The sequence below is a fragment of the Micropterus salmoides genome, unplaced genomic scaffold (assembly GCF_014851395.1).
Source record: "Micropterus salmoides isolate LMB-PRFRI ecotype aquatic unplaced genomic scaffold, ASM1485139v1 Ms_hic_scaffold_8, whole genome shotgun sequence".
In the NCBI taxonomy this organism is placed as follows: domain Eukaryota; kingdom Metazoa; phylum Chordata; class Actinopteri; order Centrarchiformes; family Centrarchidae; genus Micropterus; species Micropterus salmoides.
In genome coordinates this window covers 34,962,422-34,986,494 of record NW_024044570.1, presented here as the reverse complement: position 1 = coordinate 34,986,494, position 24,073 = coordinate 34,962,422, and the positions used below count along the sequence as shown (strand labels likewise).

The 24,073-nt window shown below is 40.5% G+C and overlaps 1 protein-coding gene across 1 annotated transcript in view; it reads right to left on the bottom strand.

Annotated features, from left to right (window-relative positions):
* Positions 1-24,073, bottom strand: part of LOC119893498 (1-phosphatidylinositol 4,5-bisphosphate phosphodiesterase gamma-2-like) — a 32,182-nt gene that overhangs the window by 2,051 nt on the left and 6,058 nt on the right. The window contains exons 2-30 of the mRNA XM_038705706.1: positions 22,913-23,104; positions 19,245-19,394; positions 18,430-18,523; positions 18,293-18,340; positions 18,101-18,185; positions 17,762-17,842; positions 17,614-17,657; positions 17,307-17,379; positions 16,533-16,634; positions 16,019-16,137; positions 14,922-15,007; positions 14,634-14,751; positions 14,057-14,225; positions 13,823-13,918; positions 12,689-12,775; positions 10,874-11,043; positions 10,205-10,405; positions 8,303-8,425; positions 8,041-8,221; positions 6,674-6,742; positions 6,471-6,580; positions 6,191-6,287; positions 6,021-6,093; positions 5,676-5,848; positions 5,420-5,522; positions 2,536-2,739; positions 1,051-1,190; positions 709-817; positions 407-574 (exon numbers count right to left, since the gene is read on the bottom strand). Of these exons, the coding sequence (XP_038561634.1) occupies positions 407-574; positions 709-817; positions 1,051-1,190; positions 2,536-2,739; positions 5,420-5,522; positions 5,676-5,848; positions 6,021-6,093; positions 6,191-6,287; positions 6,471-6,580; positions 6,674-6,742; positions 8,041-8,221; positions 8,303-8,425; positions 10,205-10,405; positions 10,874-11,043; positions 12,689-12,775; positions 13,823-13,918; positions 14,057-14,225; positions 14,634-14,751; positions 14,922-15,007; positions 16,019-16,137; positions 16,533-16,634; positions 17,307-17,379; positions 17,614-17,657; positions 17,762-17,842; positions 18,101-18,185; positions 18,293-18,340; positions 18,430-18,523; positions 19,245-19,394; positions 22,913-23,096 (3,457 nt within the window). The 5' untranslated portion in view covers positions 23,097-23,104. The remainder of the gene's footprint in view (positions 1-406; positions 575-708; positions 818-1,050; positions 1,191-2,535; positions 2,740-5,419; positions 5,523-5,675; positions 5,849-6,020; positions 6,094-6,190; positions 6,288-6,470; positions 6,581-6,673; positions 6,743-8,040; positions 8,222-8,302; positions 8,426-10,204; positions 10,406-10,873; positions 11,044-12,688; positions 12,776-13,822; positions 13,919-14,056; positions 14,226-14,633; positions 14,752-14,921; positions 15,008-16,018; positions 16,138-16,532; positions 16,635-17,306; positions 17,380-17,613; positions 17,658-17,761; positions 17,843-18,100; positions 18,186-18,292; positions 18,341-18,429; positions 18,524-19,244; positions 19,395-22,912; positions 23,105-24,073) is intronic.

The window sequence follows — 24,073 nt, the reverse complement described above, 5'->3', positions numbered from 1 at the left end:
CAGCAGACTGTGATGGATTAACTATTTCAAGCCTCTACAAGTTGATTTTCTCACTGTAGTGAAACCAGTGGAGGATTTTCAAATCAAATTCAAAACATTATTGCTAATCGCTGGAGGTGATACTATGTATACATTTACACCATGTCAAATGAAGGAGCATTTGACATCAAAGATGTCTCACTGATCATTCATACTACATATGGAATCTGAATTGTCTTAGAAAAGGTAAGCTTGAAGGTAGAACTAAAAAAGTAATAAAGTAAGTAGAGTGTACAGAAATCCTGCTTCTAAAGAAATTACAACATCTATGAGTATTACACTTGCTTGATAATGAGTACTACATGAGCTTCATGTGAGCAGTCGTCCACCAGCTCTGGCCCTCTGTGCTGTGTGTATGTGTTCCCACCTGAGCGGATGCCTTTGACAGGAAACGTGGCCTGAGCCAGGAAGTTGGGGTCTGAGAACATGTCCTCCTCATTAACCACAAAGCGCAGGAAGGTGAGTTCAGGCTCGTACACAGTGAAGATCACAGGCTCTGCTGGGGCTTTCCACACCGGGTTCAGACCATTGTCTCCTGCAGCCGGCATAACGACAGAACTCTTCACATAGAACCTCTCACCGAAGTCTCGTTTCCCCCTCCACCATCTTTCCACCCCGTAGGTTTAACTTTCACCCTCCCCATCTCCCCATCTCCCCCCCTTTGCTTACGATAGACGACGGTCTTGTACTTCTCTTCTGAGTGTCCACACAGCTCGATCTCCACAAATGGACTGGCAATGCTGCGGCCGGTTTTAGGAAGGTGTCTGGCAGCAATTACCTACAGAAGACAAACACAAATCCTGTTATAAAGTTTTCTCCTGACCAACAAAGAAAATGTCAGAATGCTGCTATCCATCCATTTACTTACTTTTTTACAAAATAAAGGTCAGCCAGTCGGCATCATATACCTCTAACAGGATGACACTATATAACACTTGGCCCTGAAGCTGAATTACCAGTTATTAATAAATGTGTGTGTGTCTGCTTGTGTGTGTGTGTGTACAGACGTACCCTAACCACAATGTTGTACTTGATCATCTTCTTCTCCTGGTAAGGGTCGTAGCTATTATAGCGCATGAGCTCCGGCTGCAGTACGTAACCTGTACGTCCATTCAGACTGAAAAGGGCGCTGTTCAGCTGGGTGTATTTATCTGGGTGGACACATACATATTATGTGAAGCTCTGCTCTACAGGTGTCATACCAGCACAGTTTCACCTAGCCTTTAGGCAGCAAGTATTGAAAGTATTGTAAAAATCTAAGTGAAACACTCCTTATAAGGATAGATGACTCTCCACCTTTCCAACCTCAGGACCTCACTCACTTGTCCCTATTTTTCCCGTTTGACATGTGACAGTAGAAAAAGCACCGCTGTAAATAATAAAATGAATGGTTGCTGAAATGCATTTAGCTGTTTCAGTTTTAGGGTCCTGGTGTTGTGCGTGCTGGTTCATTGTCACACTGGGTTGGTTTCCATCCACCTGTTTTACGCATAAAAAAACTACAAATGAATTATATTGAATTGACTGTAAAAAATGGTTTGTATGCTTGGCTGAGGTGGAAAAGTAAGTTTACTGATAAAAGCAAAATGCGACAAAGTGCAATGGAAACAGACTTAGCAAATAAATCATGTTGTACATGAAACATGTGACTTAAACATCACCAAAATGTCAAACCTCTCTTGCCGCTATAGTTGCTGGTGTGACCTAGCCAACCTCAGCACTCCATATTGAGGGTCAACCGATAAGGTTTTTTCAGGGCCAACATTGATTATTGATAATCAAGGAGACTGATATTTGGGGATAACAGGGAATCTGTATTCAAAAGTTTGCTACTTCATTACTAATGACAACTATAGCTGAATATTTACAATACCAATAGATGTAACTATTCAACATTTATTTATTTATTTATTCATTTATTTACATTTTAACATTTTGCTAATTAGCTGGCTTAATTATGGATCAACAAATGAACGTAGCTATTGTATTTAAGCTAGCCCTGCAGGACTCAACATTAGACTCAACGATTGGAAGCACCGGGATATCTGCATGGCGGTTTTGCATTACCAGTCCCTCATATCTAAATGCTTGCTAATGTACGTACATTAAGAAATACATTTTTCCCCAAAAATTCTATTTGGTAAAAGTTGTGCCTTCAAGCGTAATGCATCAATGACCAAAGATTCCAATAGGTTTGGACAGTGGATGTAGTGTTTAGCTCGTCCAGTGAAGAAGAGAACAGTGGGGCCATGTCCCAGGTTTCGCCCTGGGCAATGGTGTTCTCATCCATGTGACAGTAAACATGAATGTACCTTGGAAGATGCCTACCACTGCTGGACAACAGGTAAATAACGTTTTTTATTTCCCCCATAAAGTTTACAGAGTTTACTGAGAAACAGTGTCTACAGAATATCAAGGTCACAGTACAAGACAACAACATTTTCCTCTACATTTGTCATTTCTGGGAACTTTCTGAGCCCATATAAACTACTGTACCTGCAGTCTGGAAGTTGAGAGCCACCATGTGACAGCCAACAGCCCACAGTGGGTAAGGGTCGTAGTTGGAGGACTCCACACGCTGGCCTTTTGGGTAGATGCGACTCAGACTTTTGCGGTTGTACTGCAGGAATTCCTTGGTGCGGATCTTTACTGGCACCTTGGTCTCCACGAAGGAGCGGATCTCTTTGTAGGTGTAACTGTCTGTACGGACAGATTAAAGAACAGTCATTTGAGAGGTACGGGGTCAGTTGAATACGGTTCCAGGTTGTGTCAGTTGATACCAACAGACCAATGAACCTAAATGAAACTTTGGATACTGTGGTTACAGTGAATATCTTCAACTTATCATGCTGTTAGCTGGTTGTTGTTTGCTGGTAGTTAGCTTAAGGGCCTAATGACAGGTCAAGATAAATGATTCTCTTGGAAAAAACATTTAGAGCATTTCCTTTTTTCCTTAGGCGCTTCTGAACCACTTAGACTACTAACAATGTGGTAGAAAGGCAGAAAGTGACAAATAACCACTAAATATATAACAACCGTACTGGAACAACAGAGTCACCTTATAAAAACTGTTGTGGTGTGGATGCAAGTCATGTATAATTCAGCGCATGTTCAGTTTTTGATCGGTGTAACGTAGGAAGCTGCCTGGTCTTAAGATCTTCCCCTTTGGTCACATCCTGTTTGTTGAAGAACCTTAAGTTGTGGTATAAGAACAGCAATGGTAGACCCTCACTAAATAAGGTCAGGGGCTCAAAACATTCAGTTTTTCCTCTACGGGTGGGAGGTACAGATGTACAATGCATAATGGAGGCAATGAGTACATATCGTGTTGCATTTATATGAAGTACTGGACTTCCATTTCCTGCAGATGAATTTGTCTGATACGATACAGTACAGCTGACTCACAAAATTTTCCAACTTCATATTACAGATGAAAAATTAACCAAAATTCTGCTGCTGCATTTACAATCACAGCTTAATTTTATTTTTTTCACATCTTAGAAGGGACTGTTTAGGTGAAATTCCCACCGATCCCCTGTAGGCTTCTTACCTGTTGCCTATATTACAAGTTGTAAGTAGTGTAACATTCATTTATTTAAAGTATGGAGAAGGTAATAGCATTTCCTTCAGTATATATCATATTTTATTGTTTAAAGGAATACTTTTAGGAAATACACTTACTGGCTTTCCTGCCAAGAGTTCCAGGCAATGAGAAGATTGATTCTACTCTCATAGTTATGTAGTAAATATGAAGCTACTGCCAGGAAACGGTTAGCTCAGCTTAGCATAAAAATTGGAAGCAGGGGGAAACGGCTAACCTGGCAAGCTCGCTTCTGTCAATAAGGAAACCAGAAACCTTTTTACACCCACTTTTCAAGTAAATAAACCATCTGAGCGATTGGGGGAGAAGGACCTGAGTCAGGGAGGTGACCAAGAACCCGATGGTCACTCTGACAGAGCTCCAGCGTGTCTCTGTGGACAGAGGAGAAACTTCCAGAAGAACCACCATCTCTGAAGCACTCCACCAATCAGGCCTGCAAGGTAGAGTGGCCAGACGAAGCCACTCCTCAGTAAAAGGCACATGACAGCCCACCTGGAGTTTGCCAAAAGGCACCTGAAGGACTCTCAGACCATGAGAAACAAAATTCTCTGGTCTGATGAAACAAAGATTGAAATTTTTGGCCTGAATAGCAAGCGCATCTCTAGAGGAAACCAGGCACCGCTCATCACTTGACCAATACCATCCCTACAGTGAAGCATGGTGGTGGCAGCATCATGCTGTGGGGATATTTGTCAGCAGCAGGAACTGGGAGACTATTCAGGACCAAGGGAAAGATGATCGCAGGAATGTACAGAGACATCCTTGATGAAATGCTGCGGAAGAGCACCTTGGTTTTTCAGGATGGGGCGAAGGTTCATCTTCCAACAGGACAATAACCCTCAGCACACAGCTAAGATAACAAAGGAGTGGCTACAGTGATGCTGTGATGCACGGTTGCATGCGTAACATTCATTCCTCACCAAGGAGGCAGTGCACGCTCTTGTCGCTCCTGGAGGGTGTGCCTGCATGGACCACCCTACCACTGCAGCTCATATCCAGAATGCAGCAACCCGGTTGGTCTTCAGCCTACCCAAGTTCTCCCACCCTACACACCCTGCACTAGCTCCCGGTGGCTACTTCAATCTGATTCAGTACACTGATACTTGCCTACCATGCTGTAAATGGCGTGGGCCCATCCTACATCCAGTACATGGTCAATCCATACACCCAAGACTGTCCACTATGCTCTCTACTTGCTATTCCCTCACTCAGAGGGTGGCACACCCACAGCTCAACAAAATCATGACTGTTTGCTGGGCTTCCCGTTGACATCAGGACAGCAGAAACTGTACACATCTTCTGCCGCAGACTGAAAACTCATCTGTTCAGGCTGCACCTTGGCCCATATAAATAAATAAACACTTCCTAACTCTAAATGTAGTACCTGAACTAGTTCAGCATATTTGATGAAGTTGACGTACTTGGTTGTATCCACGTGGGTGAATGCACTTACTGTAAGTTGTTTGGATAAAAGCGTCAGCTAAATAAATGTAATGTAATGTATTTGTGAGTATTTATACATTTACTTTCCTAACTGGTGGTTGGAAGCTTATATTCAGCTTATGAACTGACATAGAGGTTACAAAGATCAGACCAAGTTTAGCATTGATGTATTCTCTAAAACTTAAGAAATTAAAGAATCCATCATTAATCTTACTGAAAGCTTATTACAGAGCATAATTACACTGCTGTGGTAAAGTTACTCCCCTCAGGCCCTTGTCACACTATCATGTATCTCAGAGGTCTTTGTGTTTAGTATGTGACTCTGCATGTGTTTACCAAAGCGGTCCTTCTCCTTGCTGCGTGGCTGACAGTAGACCACCAGGTCCGACATCTCCATGGCAACCTCTGCCTTCTTCTCAACTTCCTCCTGCTGTCTGATCTAAGATTGAACAGAAAAACACCCACTTCCTGTTTGCACAGTGATACTGAGAGACCACCAGTGAAACACCACATTGGCCACTCAAGGTGTTGACTAATTAATGTATGCTCTTTACTGTATACAGTATAGTATCATATGCCATGGCACACTAACCTCTTGTTCCCTGTTGTACTGCTTACTCATCTCTCTCTGAGTAATGTCCCAGGCCACTTTGTACCATTCAAAGAGCTCCTCCAGAGTGCTTGCTGACAGGTCAAACTGCAGACTATCCTGTTCCTTGTCCTGCAGGATCAACACGTGGGTCTTGCCATTTTTCCCACTTTTCACTAGAAACAAGAAAGGAAGAAAAGAGACACATAGTGAGAGAGGGTGAAGAGGGATGAACAACTCTCAGTTTATTTTAATAGGCAATGCAAAATTGTAATTACACCACGTGCAGCACTTCAAAGGCAATACTTATGTCTGCATGCATCAGACTTTAAAATAACTTGCACTCACAGTTTTGGATGTTGCACTTGGAGATGTCCACCACACCCTTACATAGTTCACCTAGTGGGTTGTCTTCTATGTCCTGTTTTAATACACATCACAATCACGCATAGATTATTTCCTCCAACTCTATGCTGATCAACCTCCAGTTAAACTGTGACCTAAACTCTAATATTCACCTGTCCTTTGATCTCAGGTTTGGTATTGTTTGACACTTCCTCTACATAGTTAGATGGAAAGAACAGCTGCACTTTTCCACCATGGTCACCTTTCCACCTGTAGAATGAGGAAGAAAATGTGAACAGTCCTGTTGGTTCTGTGTACGTGTTAGCCAAGTATATGCAGATGAACATGCATGATGCAGGGGGATAAAGTTAATTATCCCTACGACATGGCGAAGACTCATTGCCAGTCCTTGATACAGCCTGTTGCTGCCCATGTGTGTGTGTATGGACTCACCATCCATTGTTCTCCTTTGATACATTGTGTATCAGTGCACCTTTACTGAAGTTGAGCTCATCCGGCCTTGTAGCCTGGTAACTATATACAGCCCTAACTGTATTTTTAGGCTAAAGGAGACAAACACAAACAATTGTGAATATCTTTATCAAAGGATAACAGACAGCCAAAGCTGTATATAGAGTATAGTGGTTTGTACACACCAGTGAGGGCTCAATCTCGTTGGGTTTCACGTATATATTCAACTCGTACAAAGAGGCACAGTCTGTCTCCTGTGAAGCATAATCCACTGTTAGGTACCAGTCAGTGCAAAGGACATGTTATTGGGTTTAAAAACAATTACCGAACTGATGTTGGCCTTAAATGTCAAGTAATGAGGCTAAAACAATGAGCAAAATAAAGGTGGCTTTATGTTGCATTGGTGGCAACTTTGCAGGAGACCAAGATGATCAGAACATGTAAATACAAAAGCTTTGAAGACATACGGTATGTTTTTATAATTTTTCTATGATTTTCAGCCACACTGGCAGTGGACCCTAGCAATGGCAATATCAGTCTTAGGGATTGAAATATTTCAACAACTATTGGATGGATCACCTTGAAATGTCGTACAGATGTCTATGGTTGTCAGATGATGAATTATTTAACTTTCAATGCAGCCCCACCAGTAGGTTGACACTTTTGGTTAAGAGTGAAATGTCTCCAACTATTAGCTGGACTGTCATTCATGTGCCTCTGAGGACAAATTGTAATCATTTTGGTGATCTCTGACTTTTTCATCAGACCTAAACTTCAGTTTATCCAATACTTTGGTTTATTAAGAAATACCTGCAAAACTAACAACAATCCCATCAGTCTCGGCTGCCTACGAACAGTGTCGCGGAGCCACTAGCACAACTGCCTTAGTGTTTTAACGTCAATATGAACCAGTTCTGGACCATGCAGCCCCGTAGATGAGGAGTTAACCTCCACGCTAAGCTGTAATGACTACCCATTTAAGATTATTATGATTCTAGCCCATAATAGGCTAATGCCTTGTGCACTCTGGAGAATTGTAAAATTTTAACAGATTTTAAAAATGTGGGATACCACAGACAAAACCACTGAATGAACCGCACATAGAGGCTTCAGTCAAGAGGCAGGACCAAACACTTGGCGTTTATACTAAACTCATGTGATCAAATGTGACTTCAGACATAGACAGTCATCGTCAGCTAGTTGCACTTATGTGTGCTATGTTTTGCACAGAAAACTACAAAAACAGAGTAAAACTGTGGATGAACCAATGAATTTGTGGTTCAGAAGAGGAACTCAGCATGGTTTATTTATATTTTATATCGCGAGCAAATACACATGTAGACAGCTTGCTCTCATTGGCTGCTGCGGGATATTCACAATTCGAAATCGACGAGCCTTCGATCCAGTCGGCGACCGATTTTCACACTACAGGATTATTTGGGCCGATAATTAGTTGGTCTTAATTTTACTTTTCTTTTACTATATGCTGCTTCAGCGACACAAGATTCTTAAAATTTTCTCTGTTCTTTCTATGTCTCATACAGTAACTTACTGTGCTGAAGCGGTCCACCAGCTCAGGGGTGACTGGGTAACGTAGCTTAATCTTGCGATACAGCGGCTTCTTTCTGAAGTAGTTGACCAACTCCACCAGGCTCTCAAACTCTGTAGTGGTGCCCAGCAGGTACATGTTGCCCTCCTTCTGAATCCGGCAGTGTTTCACCTTACCATCACCCCTGAAAGAGAGAGAACTTTAGATTGATGCAAAAAGCAAACAAATCAGGCAAAGACAAACAATGTCATAAGTGTCACTGCACCTGAATGTGATGGCGAAGGAGTCTGGTTCTCCTTCTCTCTGTCGGATTAGGAAAGCTCCATCTCTGGGAATCCTCAGCAGGTAATCTTCTGCCTGTCCTCTGCTCAGGTTACTGTAGAACCACCTGCACACACACAAACACACACACACAAGGACAGATATATTATATTATATATATGCTTTGGCAAGAGGCAAGTTTTTCCTTTCATGTCAGTAAAGCATATCGAAATGGATTCAGATTGGACCGAAGAAAGAGAGAGGGGAAAGAGTATGCTTCTGTGGGTGTATGAGACTGAAAGTGAAATGTGAAAGCTAGAAGCCATGCATGTGCGGTTGATACAAAATAAGAGTGAGAAGAAAAACCAATATACAGTCTCAGTAGGAAAACCAAGTACTTGTTTTTTTATCTCTTCCATATATCCACTGTATGAACAATGGATTGTAATGTACACCAGCATAGCTATACATTCGCCATGGCATTTTAAGAATAATGCCTGTTTGCCTGCCTGCCATTAGAGTCAGATGTGAAGACCGATATCTAAATTCTGTGTCCAGAGATAGCTCTGGACACACATCTATTACATGTTTAGCTTAGCTTTGCACCAACACTGGAAAAATAAGATATGCCCCAGCAACTTTGTAGCGAGACACAGTCAAACCTAACCTTCCAGGTAATGTTCCAAACGTACAAAAACCTCATTCAAAATTGACATTTGACATTTATAATAACACAAATGACATAATAAATAAAATAAGCCTTGGCCTTCCCCTTCTCTTAAAGGGGAATTCTAGCAATTTTACACAGCAAAGTACGTTTACAGGTCTTGGGTCGTACTACTAATGCATGCGTGAAAAGAAGTTGTATAAAGCCGTTTATGGTTGAGCAAAGTGATGTCACTTGAGGCGGCATCGATTTGGGCCGAAATCTACAAGTTTGAAAATGAAACAAATCTGGGGGTTTGGAGTAACCTCTTTAAATGTGCATGTGGCACCTTTCCACCTCAATAATAAATTCATTTTCAGTTATAAACTGCACTTCAATAGCTCCTGTGTTTCAGCAGGTTTTCTGCTCATGTTCAAAACTTTCTGCACATTCAGAATCTCTCCCACATAGTAACCTGTGTTCTCTGACATGTCCAGAAAATAGTCAGAATATTACCAGAATAATGTCATCATTTGATGAGAAGTCTACCTGCCCTTTACTCTGCTGTGCATTATGTTACTGATGTGCTGGTCTGGACTCACAGCGCGAGCGGTGCAGTTGATTACTATCAGGGCGTCCGCCGATGTCACTCAGCTGGGCGGAGTTGATTAGCTCTGCGAGTCTTATCAGTTTGTAGACATTTGTATTTCACTGCTTGACAAAAATAATGTGTGGCTTGACAGCACGTGAAAAATGTCAATTGCGTGAGACTCGCAGGACAGCTTTTAACCCGACGAGAAATCTCATCACAAGTTAATCTCGCTATTAACCCCAAGAAAAGCGTCTTCTCAGTTCTCAGTTTTTATCCTTTCTTTTAAGTTGTAGTTGTAAATTTTCGTGACCGACAACGTTATGGGGGGGAAATCCGCTAATCGGTACAAATGTGTCGTTGACTATATTGCTACTGTACATACTATATGTACGTAAAACTGATTTGACTTTCACTTTTGGCATGTTAAATTAAGCTAAACCCATCTCCAACCTTCAATATTTCAGCACTGGATACGCAGAGATTAAGTGACATTTTATCTGACTGAAAAAAGTGGTTTTGCCTAAAAGTTGAGGAATACAGAATAACTGCTTTAATTTACAAAACAAATATATCAAGGTATCATACTTCGCTAGCTTACACTGTATAATGATTTTTAGCATGTGTATCCAGTCCCCTGTGATGTGTCAGACTCATGTTTGTTCATATACCCTTCATGTAGATGTGGGTTGGGCCGTGGTACAGCATCAGTGAGGCGCAGTTCAAAGTCTTGGCAGCGCAGCGGGCTATCTCTGTAGTGGTGGATCAGTGAGTACACACTAGGAAAGTGCAGGTTTGGCGTCAGGAAGAAGTAAGTGTGTCCGCCATCTGAACCAGAGCGAATGCGACAGTGCTGGACCCTCCCATTCCGCCTGAAATACACACAGAAGACGTGCAAATTGGAATGAGTGTGTGAGTTAACACATGACAACAGCATGGCGTAATAGTTACAAAGGTTGTCTACAGACTGGAATAGGTCGGATCCCAAATAATGCCAAACTTACACTGTGCTTGGACCTGATAGTCATATTTTACATTCTTAATGGGATACCACACTGGCTTATTATCTACAGTACCTGAACCCAGTCCACATTTCATGTCCACATGGATTATCCCACGTCAACATGGTTGTACCATTCCTTCAAATATGACGTGATAATATGACTAAGATATTCAACAACCTTTTGCCCAATTTTAAGAGAAAAAAACCTTCTATGACACAGCGTTGAATCCTCTGTGGATCATCTCATTTGAAGAAGAGGCACATTTTCACCCACACCTTCATAATATTTGGGATGTTGTGGGATGGGACTGTGAGATCAAGAAATTGGGTGTTGTACCAGAAGGACAGTGTGAAGTCCGTGACGAAGGTATCGCTCTCTCTGACCAAGAAGGTGCCATCACTTCCCCCGGTCTCCGCACAGTATTCATGGATCAGTCGCTCGGCCATCAGTCTGCCCTCCTTCATGCGACCGTGAAACCACGGCTCTGAACAGTGCAGGTCCTGGAACTGAGAAAGACAAGAACAACACTGGATTTAACACATGCACGTTTGTTTTAGGGTAACACATATTCTTTGACCTTTCATTTACATAGGTACCATGAGCATTCATGAATATGTACACATGATATTGTATCTACTTAAGAAAATTATCACTTTTTTAAGTTATCAGAATTGTTTCTACCATAATCAGTTTTTCTATGTGAGCTTTGGGCCTAAATTTTGTGAATGATAATAAAGCCACTAATCACATCATAAAATTGACTTCAGTTAAATGGTATAACCATTATCAAAACAATACTCCATAGTGCTACCAGAGGTCAAAAACTGCACAGGGTACCTTTAATCTTTCACCTGATCCAATACATTTTTTTTACTGATCTGTATGATTAGATTATTATGGAAGGCCTATCGATTCAACTATTTTTTTTACTCCATTTTCCCGTGATAACGGGATAATTTTCTCGTGATCTCGAGATAACAAAACAGTAGTTTAACAAAGGGGTATTTCTTAGTGATAATTTCAGTGTGGTTTTCAGTGTCATAGGTTAGCTCAGTTAGGTAGAACTCATCAGTTCCCTTTTATTTATTTATTTTATTTTAATTTTTAATATACTTTTAATTTTTTTAACACAAACACACATACGCTTTGATTACTTTACGCTTTAATTACTTGTTTAATGAAATGTATGGGGTTGATTGATGTAGTTTGTCTGATATTGTTGTTACACATTCATGCCAATAAAGCTAATTTGAATTGAATTGAATTGATTGTAGGGTTGTGTGTTTGATCCTCAATAGAGACCTATATATATTTCTTTTTTTATCTTTTTCATAATCCTCTTTAACAAAGTTCTTATGAAAACACTGTCTCACATGCTCACAATAAAGCACGTGCTGGACTGTGTGCGGTGGTTGGTCCACATCCATCAACCTACATTTACATTTACATTTACTCATTTGGCAGACGCTTTTATCCAAAGCGACTTTCATTTGAGGAACAACAACAACCTCTGGACTTTTCATTTCCCCATCATTCCCAGGCAGAGGAAATTCCTCTGCTTCTCATTCAGGGGAATCCATTTAACGTTACACATTGCCTGACGGCTATTTCTGAACCTTTGAGATAGAAATGTGTAAATTGGATTCCCCTGAATCTCTTCATAACAACTTTGTTGAAGAGGATAGTAAAAACACAAAAGAAGAAAAACCATGGTTGCTGAACCCACAATTCTAGAATTAGGAGTCCTGCACTCTACCAACTGTGTTAACCAGCAACACTACTGTAATCTTTTTGTACTAATGGAGGGTTTGCGTTGATGTCACTTGGAACACGCTGGACTGAGTGGCAAAACATCTGTTACCATGGCTGCTTTTAGCTAACCGGGAGTAAAACAAGTGATTATTTGCTCACATTAAAGGCAGTCGGACTCAACAGTGCTTACCAAAGAACCAGCGGTCCAGCTCTTTCCGATTTTAGATGTGTTGTTTGTGTTTTAGCTGATTCAAGCTAACACTGCTGCTTGTCTTTCTGCCAACTGCGTTGTCTGACGTCATGCGCATACCCTCTATTGTGTGATGCTTTATATTGAACCAGTTGATTGATTTTAAATTGACCAAGTGCAAAAAAAAAACTTTCTTATCTCTCTTTTACCTTCCTGGGATCTGCTTCCTCCTCCTCATACTCCTCTGCATAGTACAGCTTGTCATCAGAGATCACACAGTAGTGCTTGTTCCACCGCTGAAAGAGAAATGAAAATGTACATGTCTAAGTAAACATGCAAACAAGCTCACACAGGGATCTTTTCAGAGAAACATGCAGTAGTTTGGATTTGGAAATGACACACGGAAGTTTAAATATAAATAATTTCCCTTCCAGAGATCCCAACAATGATATACAGTGATGATTTCCCTTTGTATGATCAGCAGAGGAATTAGACTTCTTCTGCTACTATTGTTGCTACAGCTACAATAACTCTCATCAACATTAGAGAGACGTAACTGGAGAATGGCATAGTGTGTTGTGTTCCTTCAATTATTACACAGAGTCTTAGCAGTTTCTTGGGACTTTTTATTTAAAGCCAGACTGTTTAAACAAAGTGCATAAAAATGTATATTGCCTGATCACAATGAACACCAATACACTTCCCCTGATGACAGTGGGTGGGAGGATGAGATTTCACTAAAGGAGGTGCTTCCTTCCAGCACAGTAAATGTCTGAGCAGGAAAGCCACACAAAACGGTTTACCACACTAACAGTCTAATTTGATGTTTTCTAAGTGATTATAGCTGAATATTAACAGTGCGCTGTTGGGCACACTGTTAATTAGCTCAGTAAATTATAAACGCTTCAGTCTATATATAAAGTAGTGTGCCAGAAGTTGCTGTAGCCAGGCAGAGGCCCACTAGTAAGTGAAAGCCCTGGAGAATTCGCTCTCCCTCGCTACTTTCTGGGTCGTTGGTGCTGCATTCATATCCTTTTTTTTCAATCAAGCTTCATTTATACATTTCTTCCACATTAAATACTCCACTCAGGATGGCTTTGGTAATGTTGCTTTTGATTGGCTTGTAACTATGACCTCTTTCATGTGCACATACTCAGGGCCAAACAGGAAAACCCAGAGTTAACCCTAGTTGATAACCAGCTTAATCACAAAGCAGTTGAACTTGTTTTGTGAATTAGGCTCCAGGCGTGATGTAAAACATGAACACCACTCATCTTTGCGTTAGGAAATACAGGTTAACTTGTGTTCTTGGTGTTAAAGGAGTACCCATTCATCCCTTGTACCTGATCCACAGGGTCCCAGATCTCCAGGTCTCCCTGTTTCTGCCCCTTCCTGAAGTCTTTAGTCATTCCTCCTCCCTCCACACTGAGCTTCTTGTGCTGCACAAAGACAACAAGGAGAACACAGTCATGACCATTAGTAATGATAACACATAGCAAAAGCTTTCCTCACTGACATGCCAATTTCATTCCACACATGTCTAGACACACACACATGTACACACACACACACAATACCTTGAGAATGATCTTGCCCTTCAGCTGTGAAGGCGAAGGCAGCTGCTCAGCGACCTGCACCACAGGTTCAGTCAGCAGTTTGTCTCCAAACACATCTCTGAAGATACGAGCCATCTGACGCTGCTGTTCTAAAGGACAATGCTCCTCTATAGACAGGATCACCGGGAACCTAAGAGACATTTATCGAGAAGTGTTTCAGAAAAATGGCGATGGCACTGTTAACAGAGAGAGTTTAAATCGGTTATTGTAAAAATCAGATAAATAAGTACCACGTGAGGGGAATGGATTTCTTTTTTTATTAACATCAAACTGAGACCAAACACCCATTGATAAATTGAAAAAACAGAAATAAAGTAGATAAAGTCTTTTTTTAAATCATGAAACTAGACCCTTAATTTTTTTTTTTTTACTTTTATCAAACCAGTGATATAGACATTCAGACCAGGATGTTGCCCAGTACAACCACCGACCAGAGTGGTTCAATATCCGCGTGTCTCTGTGTGAGAGAGAGAGAGACAGAGACAGAGAGAGAGAGAGAGTCACAGACATAGTGACTGTTGTTTTTTGTGATTCTTACTCTGATGTGACAAAAGCGTGATCGTTAATGGCTTTGACCACATCCTCAAACTTGATCTTGGTGGTCCTGGTCCAGCCGTGGTAGATGATTGGCTCCCCGGGCCCTTCCCAGCAGTCCACTGTACAGATTCAGCACCACACAAAAGACAAAAAACAGGTGTCCAAGATAAAATCTGATCATATTAGACTAGATTAGATTTGTGCTGGGTGGAATGGCCAAATGAGACTAATGCTGTTAATGCAACTGCCAAATATAAATGTGTAGCACAATGGGGCTGTTTATACTGACATTCAACACAGCGGCATCCCAGACGTAGACAGCGTACATAGGCCTCTGTGGATGACTCACTACGAAGCTGATCACCAGTCAGATAGCTGTTGAACGACGCACAATGGGAGACATGTTAGATTATATATTTATAGATATATAGTTCACAAAATGAAACCCTGGTTGTTGTTGTTGTGTTTTTATGTCCTTCGTTCGCTGACCTCGTTTGCTTGTTGGTTAATTAGCAGGATGTCTGTCTGCAAGGAGCACTCAAGCAAGCAAGTTACCAGATCATTCCCACCGGTGGCCATCAAACTCTTTAACTCCTCCCGTCTGACACATGGACCCGTAGTTATTAAATATTTAACTGGACCTTGTAGTGCAATCTATCTTTCACATTCTGTGCAACGTTATCTGTTTTAATACTAATACTTAATGTGCAGTATTCTTATTCACTACTAATGTTCATCATTACATTTCTGTTAATAATGTAAATATTGTACATATCCACACTCCTTTATATTTTATTTTCATATTTTATATTTATACTTTTTATATTTAGATATTTCTTTACTTGCCAAGTAAAGTAATTCTGCCGGGATCAATAAAGTATTTCTGAAATCTGATTCCTGAGATATCTCAAAAACAAATTTCAGAGACGTTTGGTGCAAACAAGACCTGATTCGTATCTGGCACATTTCAGGGGTTATATTTTAGTTATTTGATAACAATGAGTGAGAGGATGTTTTTGAAGACTGTCCCTATTTTTTTAGGAAATACTTAACTTAAATGATGGAAAGAAACCTGATAACTGTAGCTCATGAATTCATCCACTGTGTATTTGTTGGTATGGGAATCCCGGTGCATTTGTTTTAAAACGACAAATCTTCACGTAAATAACGGCAAGACTGTGATGAAATAATCAATTACACAATTAAAGTAATTCTATATCAGATTTCTAATTGAATAATGACTATTGAATAATCAGGCAGTCATCCACTGCTAAATGTCTGTATGATCCACTTTGATTCACTCCATATACATGTATAGTTCAATTCTTACTTCATGCTGTGTGTGCGTGTGTGTGTGTGTGTGTGTGTGTGTAGAGTGATACTGACGTGTTGTGGGATGAGTTGATCCAGTAATGGGACAGAGGGTTGTTCATGTCCAGATTGCTGATCTCTGAGAACTTCTCGTCCCAGACAGAGTTCTCCTTGGAGAACAGGAAACTGAGGAACTAGAAGAGGAGAACGGCTTAAGATTTAACAATTAATACAGTCCCTCGTTACTTGTGTGATTCATTTTAGTAATGATACATGTTCAAAAATTACAAAACAACAACTCATCAGATTTCAAGAAACTATTTTCGTCATTACTCACACATATTTCTCACCTAGGTCACTTAACTGCATTCCTACAGATAACAATCCAGCCTGCTAATTCCTGGGAAATTCAGCTCAGTGGTACATTAAATGCAGTGGAGAGGCTACAAATTAGTGATTTGATGCCAAACCACAAACAGTATGCCAATAAAAACATTTCCTACGTACAGTGGCCTGTTTCACAGTCTGTTACATCTTTGCACATTCAATCTCCGTCATACACAATGCATGCATGCACCGAGCAGAATACCTCGCTGACAGTGAACTCGGGATCATTAGTTTTTCTCATGGTGTCGTCGATGAAGGTGGTCATCACTTCTCTGACTTGGTTCAGATCACTGGCCCAGGACTCCTGAGGCATGAGGGGACACAGAAAAAGTGTTAGAATGAATGAACAGCCAGTAGGGCCATTAAATACTCAATAATTATATATAAATAACTGTGTGAGCTAGCTCTGCACACTGTCTACAATATATTCATGTTCCATTCAAACTGGCAAAAGAGAAACAAACAAACGTAGGCTATTTAAATTATGTCTGTCCTCTAAAGTCACCATAGTTCATTTTCCTTCAGGAAAATGTTTTTTCATCTTTTTACTGTATGTTTTTCCACACAGAGAACCTCACAACATGAGAAAACATAACAGCTAGTAATGAATAAAACAAAGCATTAAAATGAAGGCAGGATGTAGTTTGTGGACAATGTGATACCAAAAGTGATGACATTTGTAAATGTGTGACATAGACCATTTTGTAAAGACAATATCTGTTTTGTTATGCGAATATTTTGCTGAAATTATCATACAATTGAAACATTAGCCAAACGATAAAGACCATTTTAATTTGTTTATTTGAGACTAAAGGGTTAGGGTTGTTTGGCTCTTATTTGTTAAAATTTCCTGTGAAAGGAAATGACAAAATAGTTGTTTGACAGGAGCAGATAAAAATGAGTCAGGCATGCAAAGTTAAAAACAAAACCTCTCTTGTCTGGGGCGCTAATCATTCACTGTATCAGCTTATTTTACCTTTTGCTGGTAGATAAGGAAACGCTGGAAGTCATGGAGCAGAACTGCGGAGGCATCTGGTTTATCTGTGTTACTGTAAAATGGAAGAGAGCAAACAGAAAAAACACGCTGACAAACTACAAACTATCTTTACGAGCTGCCTTTCTTTTATATAAGTTTCTTAAGATTCAATTCAATTCCATTTTATTTTATTTATATAACACCAAATTATAACAGTAGCTATCTCAGGAAACTTTAAAAAACAGATTTAGACCGTAATTATAATAAGATCAAGTGTTTAACAAAGATGAGAAAAACAGGAGCTCACCCCAGAATAAAAGCACACGATTCCTTTTTGAACTCTTCAAGGATCTGAGTTCGAAAAATAATGAAAATGCTCAAAAAACATGTTCAATGAACATGTGTAATAATATTTACAGCATATATTTATTTTACTGTGATCAATTCATACTTACCTCATTCTGTTCAAACATTATATGGTTGTATAATTTATGAAACTGCTCAAAATCCAGGCGGTCTTTCTTTGCTCCCACTTCCTGTAAAAGTAGAACAATAAAAGCACAGGATGGAATTAACAAGCCAGCCTACAGAAAGTTTAAAAATGTATTTCCAAATCAGGTCAGGTCTAATCTCTCTGATATCATAGAAATTACGATGTTTTTCAATTGTCTGTGTCCAAGTAGGTTCAGTTACCAGTAAGAGGTGTCCAAGACAAAAACTTAATCATTTCAATTTATTCATTTGAATTAAATACACACAACAACGACAAGGACATAACATGGAGAGAAGAGTACCATGAATTTGTCTTTAAGAGCACGAGAGCTGGGGGCCTTGTAGTTGAGCAAAGGAAGCAGAGCCTTAAGCTCCTTCAAGGAGATGCTGGGAAGGACACAAAAAGAAAAAGTAGTATCAAGTCATATCCTGCCAGACATGAACTACAAGCTAGTATGACTGAGTAATCAGATCATATACATAGTAGACAGTACCTGTTTGTTTTTGTCTGATTGACAGAATACATCTGCTTCCTCAGCCAACTGAAGGGGAAATGACACAGAGAGATCAATGATTAGAGGAGTACTTATCACTAGTAACTGTGTGAACGTGTGTGTGTGTGTGTGTGTACCTCTCTATAAGAACTGGAGTCGGAGCAGCCAGCGTCTCTTGCCTCAGCAATTCTAGACCTAGCAGCCATTTCTGTGCCTCCTCCACAGAATCCGCTGGAAAATGAGCAAAACAGAAGTTATTACATGTACTGACATTTAGCACTGTGGTATGATGAGCAGCTGCTTTTAAACACATTGTATTGTGTACATGAACTGAAGTGTAAAAACCACAAGTTGTTGTTTTAGGTGGAGTAAGTGCTGCAGCAGTTTCTTGACGAACACCAACAGTGGGCGGCTTCCTGGAGTCACAGTGAGGTAGCCAGGTTTGGTACCAAGGTGCCAAAACCTGTGCTCACCAACCGTATCTGGCAATCTGCACAACAGCCAGAGATGCTGCACAGAAGTGCTGGGCATATGGACAAACTCTTTTGATTTCAAGAAATAGTAACCACCTAACATGTAACCACCCCCCAAAAAACAAATGAAATTGTGTAATTGCAGTTTAGAGGGGTTGGTAGGTGTTTTTTTAAACTCTGGACAGAGCCAGGGTAGCTCTTTTTCCCTAGCTTCCAGACATTATGCTAAGCTAGGCTAACCATGGCCTATCTCAAGCTCTGTACTGACTTACTCCAAACAGACTTTATTTTCAATCATTTCATGTCACTCTGTGACAGAAAGAGTACATGTATTTCCCAAAATTATCCCTTTCAATAAAAATGGCCAAACATTATTCACAATTGTTGGTAATGTTGTTTGTCTTCACTTTTGATGAAAAGTAATTGGAAAATTGCATCTGACCTGAACACAAGGCTACAAACACAGGTAAAGACCTCACCTCCCAGACTGAGGGTGTTGAGAACAAACTGTGAGCCATAGAAGATTGTGAAGCAGGTATTTTCATCATGTTTGTCCTTGCCATCTTTGAAGCGCTCAAAGTCCTTGGAGTTCCTCCCTGGACGAATCTCTCTGATCTCAAACAGGTCCACTGAAACACAGCACACATATTTCAGGTAAAAAAAACAATTAAGGCGGGGGCTGCCATTTGCAAATCATCTTCAGGGAAGATTATCTGTAGTCAGCATCACAAAACACAAGTGATAAACAGTAATACAGTCTCTTTCAGTTTCACACATTTTCAGCTCTCATACTGTCACTACTATAGTCCTCGTTCTTTAGGGCATGGTTATTTTCACACTTGGAGGGAAAGCGATGGCATATTAAACATGCACACTAGATATCTATAAATGAGGAGTGGTGCAGAGACTTTAAAGCTACATCACAAACTATGACTGCTGTCATGATAAAATGTAATACCTACTGTTGCTCAAGGACATAACCTGAAATATGTGTATAGCATGATGATCATAATGTCACTGTGGTTCTTTTATTTTGAGACAAAAAGGCAAACAAACAACTAAGGGTTCCTGTGTTTCAGGCCGGGATCTTGCACCTATTGGCACAATGACATCCTGGCTCTGGCTAAATCTACTGCAGCTGCACTATCCACAACCTAGAGGAGGAACTAGCATTTGGATTGAGATTCAACAATTCAGCTGTTCAACAAATAAAACTATTTTCTGATATTTCATCACTGTGGTCTTGGTTTGATTAGGGCTAATGTTTGTATATAGTAGTATATATAGCTTTCCACAAGTATATTATTAAATCCAGTTGGACAGAACAGCAGTTTCATTTTTTGGTTGGACAAGAAAAATGGTCTACATGGTGTTTAGTGTCTAATGTGTTAATGCTAACTTAATGCTTAACTTAAAGAGGTGGCATTATGCTCATTTTCAGGTTCAAAATCCTATTTAGGGATTGTACCAGAACATGTCAACATGGTTTAATTTAATTTTCATATTGCACATTGCTGCAGCTCCTCTTTTCACCCTGTGTTGAAGACTATGGAGTGATACATCTTCTCTCAAAGATAGCAATTATAAAGACAAAGAATATGGGTGAAAGGATGGATTAGCACACGCAGGTAGCAGGGATTGTCTGAGCTACAGAGAGAGTTGGAGGGGAGTATAATACATTTGTGGTGAAAAAGTAGCTGCCTGCTCTCATTGGCTGGCTTTGGATGTTGAGTCGTCTGACTCTTCCAGATATTTGGCATGCTAGATGTCTGGCTGACGTTGGCGATGTGTCAGTGATGCGTCGGGGAGCCGTTTTTATGCCTCGCATGACACATAATGACTGGTGACCGCTGATCAACCGCTGATTTACTCCCGATCGCAGCCTGACGGTCGCTGAGCTCGCCGAGCAGCAAATTGGGCTAAAAATCATGTAGTGTGAACTAGGCTTAAATGATCTTTATTGGGAGTTGCACATGTACAGTTCCTAGTTAAGGACTAGTAGCCAATCAGAAGCAGAGAAGGGCGGGTCAGCGAGAAGCCCGTAAACAGCTTGGATTCAGCTGTAGGCTACATGTTGCCAACCAGCTTGGCAACATGGACTGGAGCAAGAGTTTCAGAGTGGTGAGTTATTAATCTGTAACAAAAGTATCTTTCATCCAGAAAGTTTTAACTGAGCTCTGTCTCTACATCACAGTAACAACTTTATTTCCTCTGACTGCCTGGAGGGTAGCTAGTGTTTGGAAGGGAGAGGAGAGGTGTGCTGCAGCTCACTGTTTTTCCACCATGTTTTTGAGAGCCAATATCCAAATACATTGGCTCCAGGTATGCTACCAAGGCATCACCTCCAACATCCACTTTTCCTTACAGAAACAGGAAAAATGGCCACTTAATTCTGGTTCCATCTCTGACCAAACCATTAAGGTTCTTGGCCGCTGGTCATCCCAGGCATACCGCGCATACAATCACAACAAGCTCAACAATCTCCGTCATGCCCACACACGACTCAGAGCAATATAATCCGGAGGTCAGTAAATCACTCGGGCAAAACCACTAACGAGACGGAACCCCGACTCTGAGTCTCCTCTGCCCGCTCATTATACATCCTCCCAGATCAGCCATCAGACGGCATCCTTCTTCCACCACCACCCTTCTCCGCTACATCCATTTATCTATCTGTGCATTCAGAATATTCATTAAATCTTTAAAATGACACATTGTTGTGGCGTGGTCCTTGCTAGTGAATAGCCGCTTGGCGAGCATTATATGAGGCGCATTTAGCTTTCATCCCTGTGACGTCACAGGCATCAAAGGGAAGCGGCTGGGCTACAAACGAGCTGTTTTCAGTCAGTTCAGAGCAGAGCTTTCTGTGGGAGATGGGAACTCCGTTTGGGCTGGACTTTGGGTTTTTTCATTTTGCAAACCTATTACATGCACAAAAAAGAGATATAACTCAATAAAGGAGAGGGGAAAAGCCAAAAAGCAGAATACCACCTCTTTAAAGGTAATGCCATTCATGCATAACAGCAAGTTCAACATTTCGATTGTAACACAACCTTTTTTTAATGTCCTGCCCCATCCAGGCTGTGATTAGTCAGTTCACAAAAGGTGACACTGATGAGCGATTTTATGAAAAGATGAACATGAACCCAAACCTCTCCCTACTCTGTCTCCTCCTACAGAGGTAAGCAGGCTGTCGAGAACAACTGAGCGCATCATAGTGCCCACTGGGTAATGCAGTTTATTTAGGGTCATTATGAATCCTCCAGAGAACCTGACACAGAGAGGTGTGGTGTGCAATAACTGCCCCTCTCTAAGCCTTAATATCTTCTTGATGGAACAATGTTTTTCAGAATCCCTTAAAGGAACACTTAAATTTTGCAATAAAAAAACAAGCATTTAGATCAAGTATCTAGTATCTGCATCTTAAAGCACTCACACCACAAGTTTAAAATTCAGCCATGGTGATATTCGCTTTATTACATCATTTGAATGTCATTCACCTATTCTCACACACACATTCTCAAGAGTGGCAGCGAGTAACTATGCAAGTTGCAATGCATTTTGGGACTCAGTGTCTTGCCCACTTTGACATGTGGACAGTAGGAGATTGGGATAAAACGGCCAACCGTGTGATCAGTGGATGACCCACTCTACCTCCTGAGCCACATACTATCTATCTATCCACGCCATATTCTTTAATAATCCAACTGTTTGCCACTGTCACGTTTTATTCCAAGGGTTTTGTAGTTTTGACCAGGCTCAGTTCACAACTTCTCCCAGATCATAAAAACAGATTCCTTTTTTTTTTATATCTGCCTCTGAGACATCTGCCACAATTCAGTGGTGAAACTTATTTGATACATTTTTGAAATTTGAACTGATCTTAAAGGGGCTCAGGACTATAAATGGGTTCAGTCAGAAACAATTTTGACATCCAAAACTGTGTTGTTAAGAAGTGACAAAAGATTATTTCAATACAGTCTTCATGAAGCATCATTCCCTGCAGGAAACAGTAACAATATTGCTTATAGCTAACAAAAGCTATACATTATAATTCAGTTAACTAAGTATGTAAAAACTTACCAGCCAGTGGTTTTTATTCTGAAGAGATGTTGTCACTGTATTTAGAAAAATACTACATACTTACAGACACCATCAGTCTTGTCTGCAGTGCGTGTCCATGCCACCTGCTGGGTCTCCATGATGACCTGCACAGTGAGCCGCTCCGCCTTCTGCCGAAACACCGTCATGACCACGCCCATCTCCATGTCCCGTTTGATCACAATCTTTTTGTACTCCGTCATCTCGCCCTGCTGCCCCCAGTGAGCCATCTCTGCAGCTGAGACAGGACAGGAGAGACAGAGCCGTTCGTTCTCTGGCAACTAACAACCGCCGACATGTGTAAAAGGCTTAAATTATGAAGTTTTCTTAAACACAGAATTTTAGAAAATTTAAATCACCTTCATATAGCTCGCTCTGCAGGTGTTGTTTTAGAGATATTTTATTACCCCGTCTTTCAAACAATTTGAGGTGTTGGAAGCTTTAAGCAGCTTTTTTACACATGAAGTACGTAACGTAAAACGTAGTTACCTAATCACTAATACAACTCATTCTGTGAAAACAGTTGTATCATGTCTTTTATGGCTTTGTCACTTGTGTTCTCTAAACTTGTTGATCAAGTTGTACTTGGCAGCTTTATGTGAAATAAACTAAATTTAAAAGTACTCATGTTACAGGTTGTTAAAGGCATATGACACCTTACTGTGGCATAGCCAGCCAAATCGTCTTCCGGTGATCTATGGGTCCAACAATGGCCTTAAAAAAAACAGTGTATAAAGTTTTTTTACCACATCTGCAACTGCAAACGAGCTTCCCCACTGCAGCACGATAAATTAAATTGAACTTTAGAGCTAAAGGAGTCAAAATAATCCAGAGATCAGCGTGGAATGATCAGTATAATGATGAATTGTCTTTGTTTGGGTTACAGGACAATGATGAAAGGGAAGCATCATATTTCATCACTGTTTCATCATTATTGTTAAATTACATGGCATTCAACGTTATGTTTTTTGCTTTAATACTCTTTGTGAAGAGTATAACATAAACATCTCTTTGTCTTTGTCTGACATTTATTTTGCATAGCAATTTCATTTTGTAAATATATTACTTATGTATTTACATATTTAAACCTCAGAGTAGAATGTCCACGTACACCATGTAGAGTGATAGAAATGAGTTAGCAGGCACAGTAGGACACCTAGGACAAAACTACAGTAGGTTTTTAAAGACATTCTTTTCTTCCACCTGC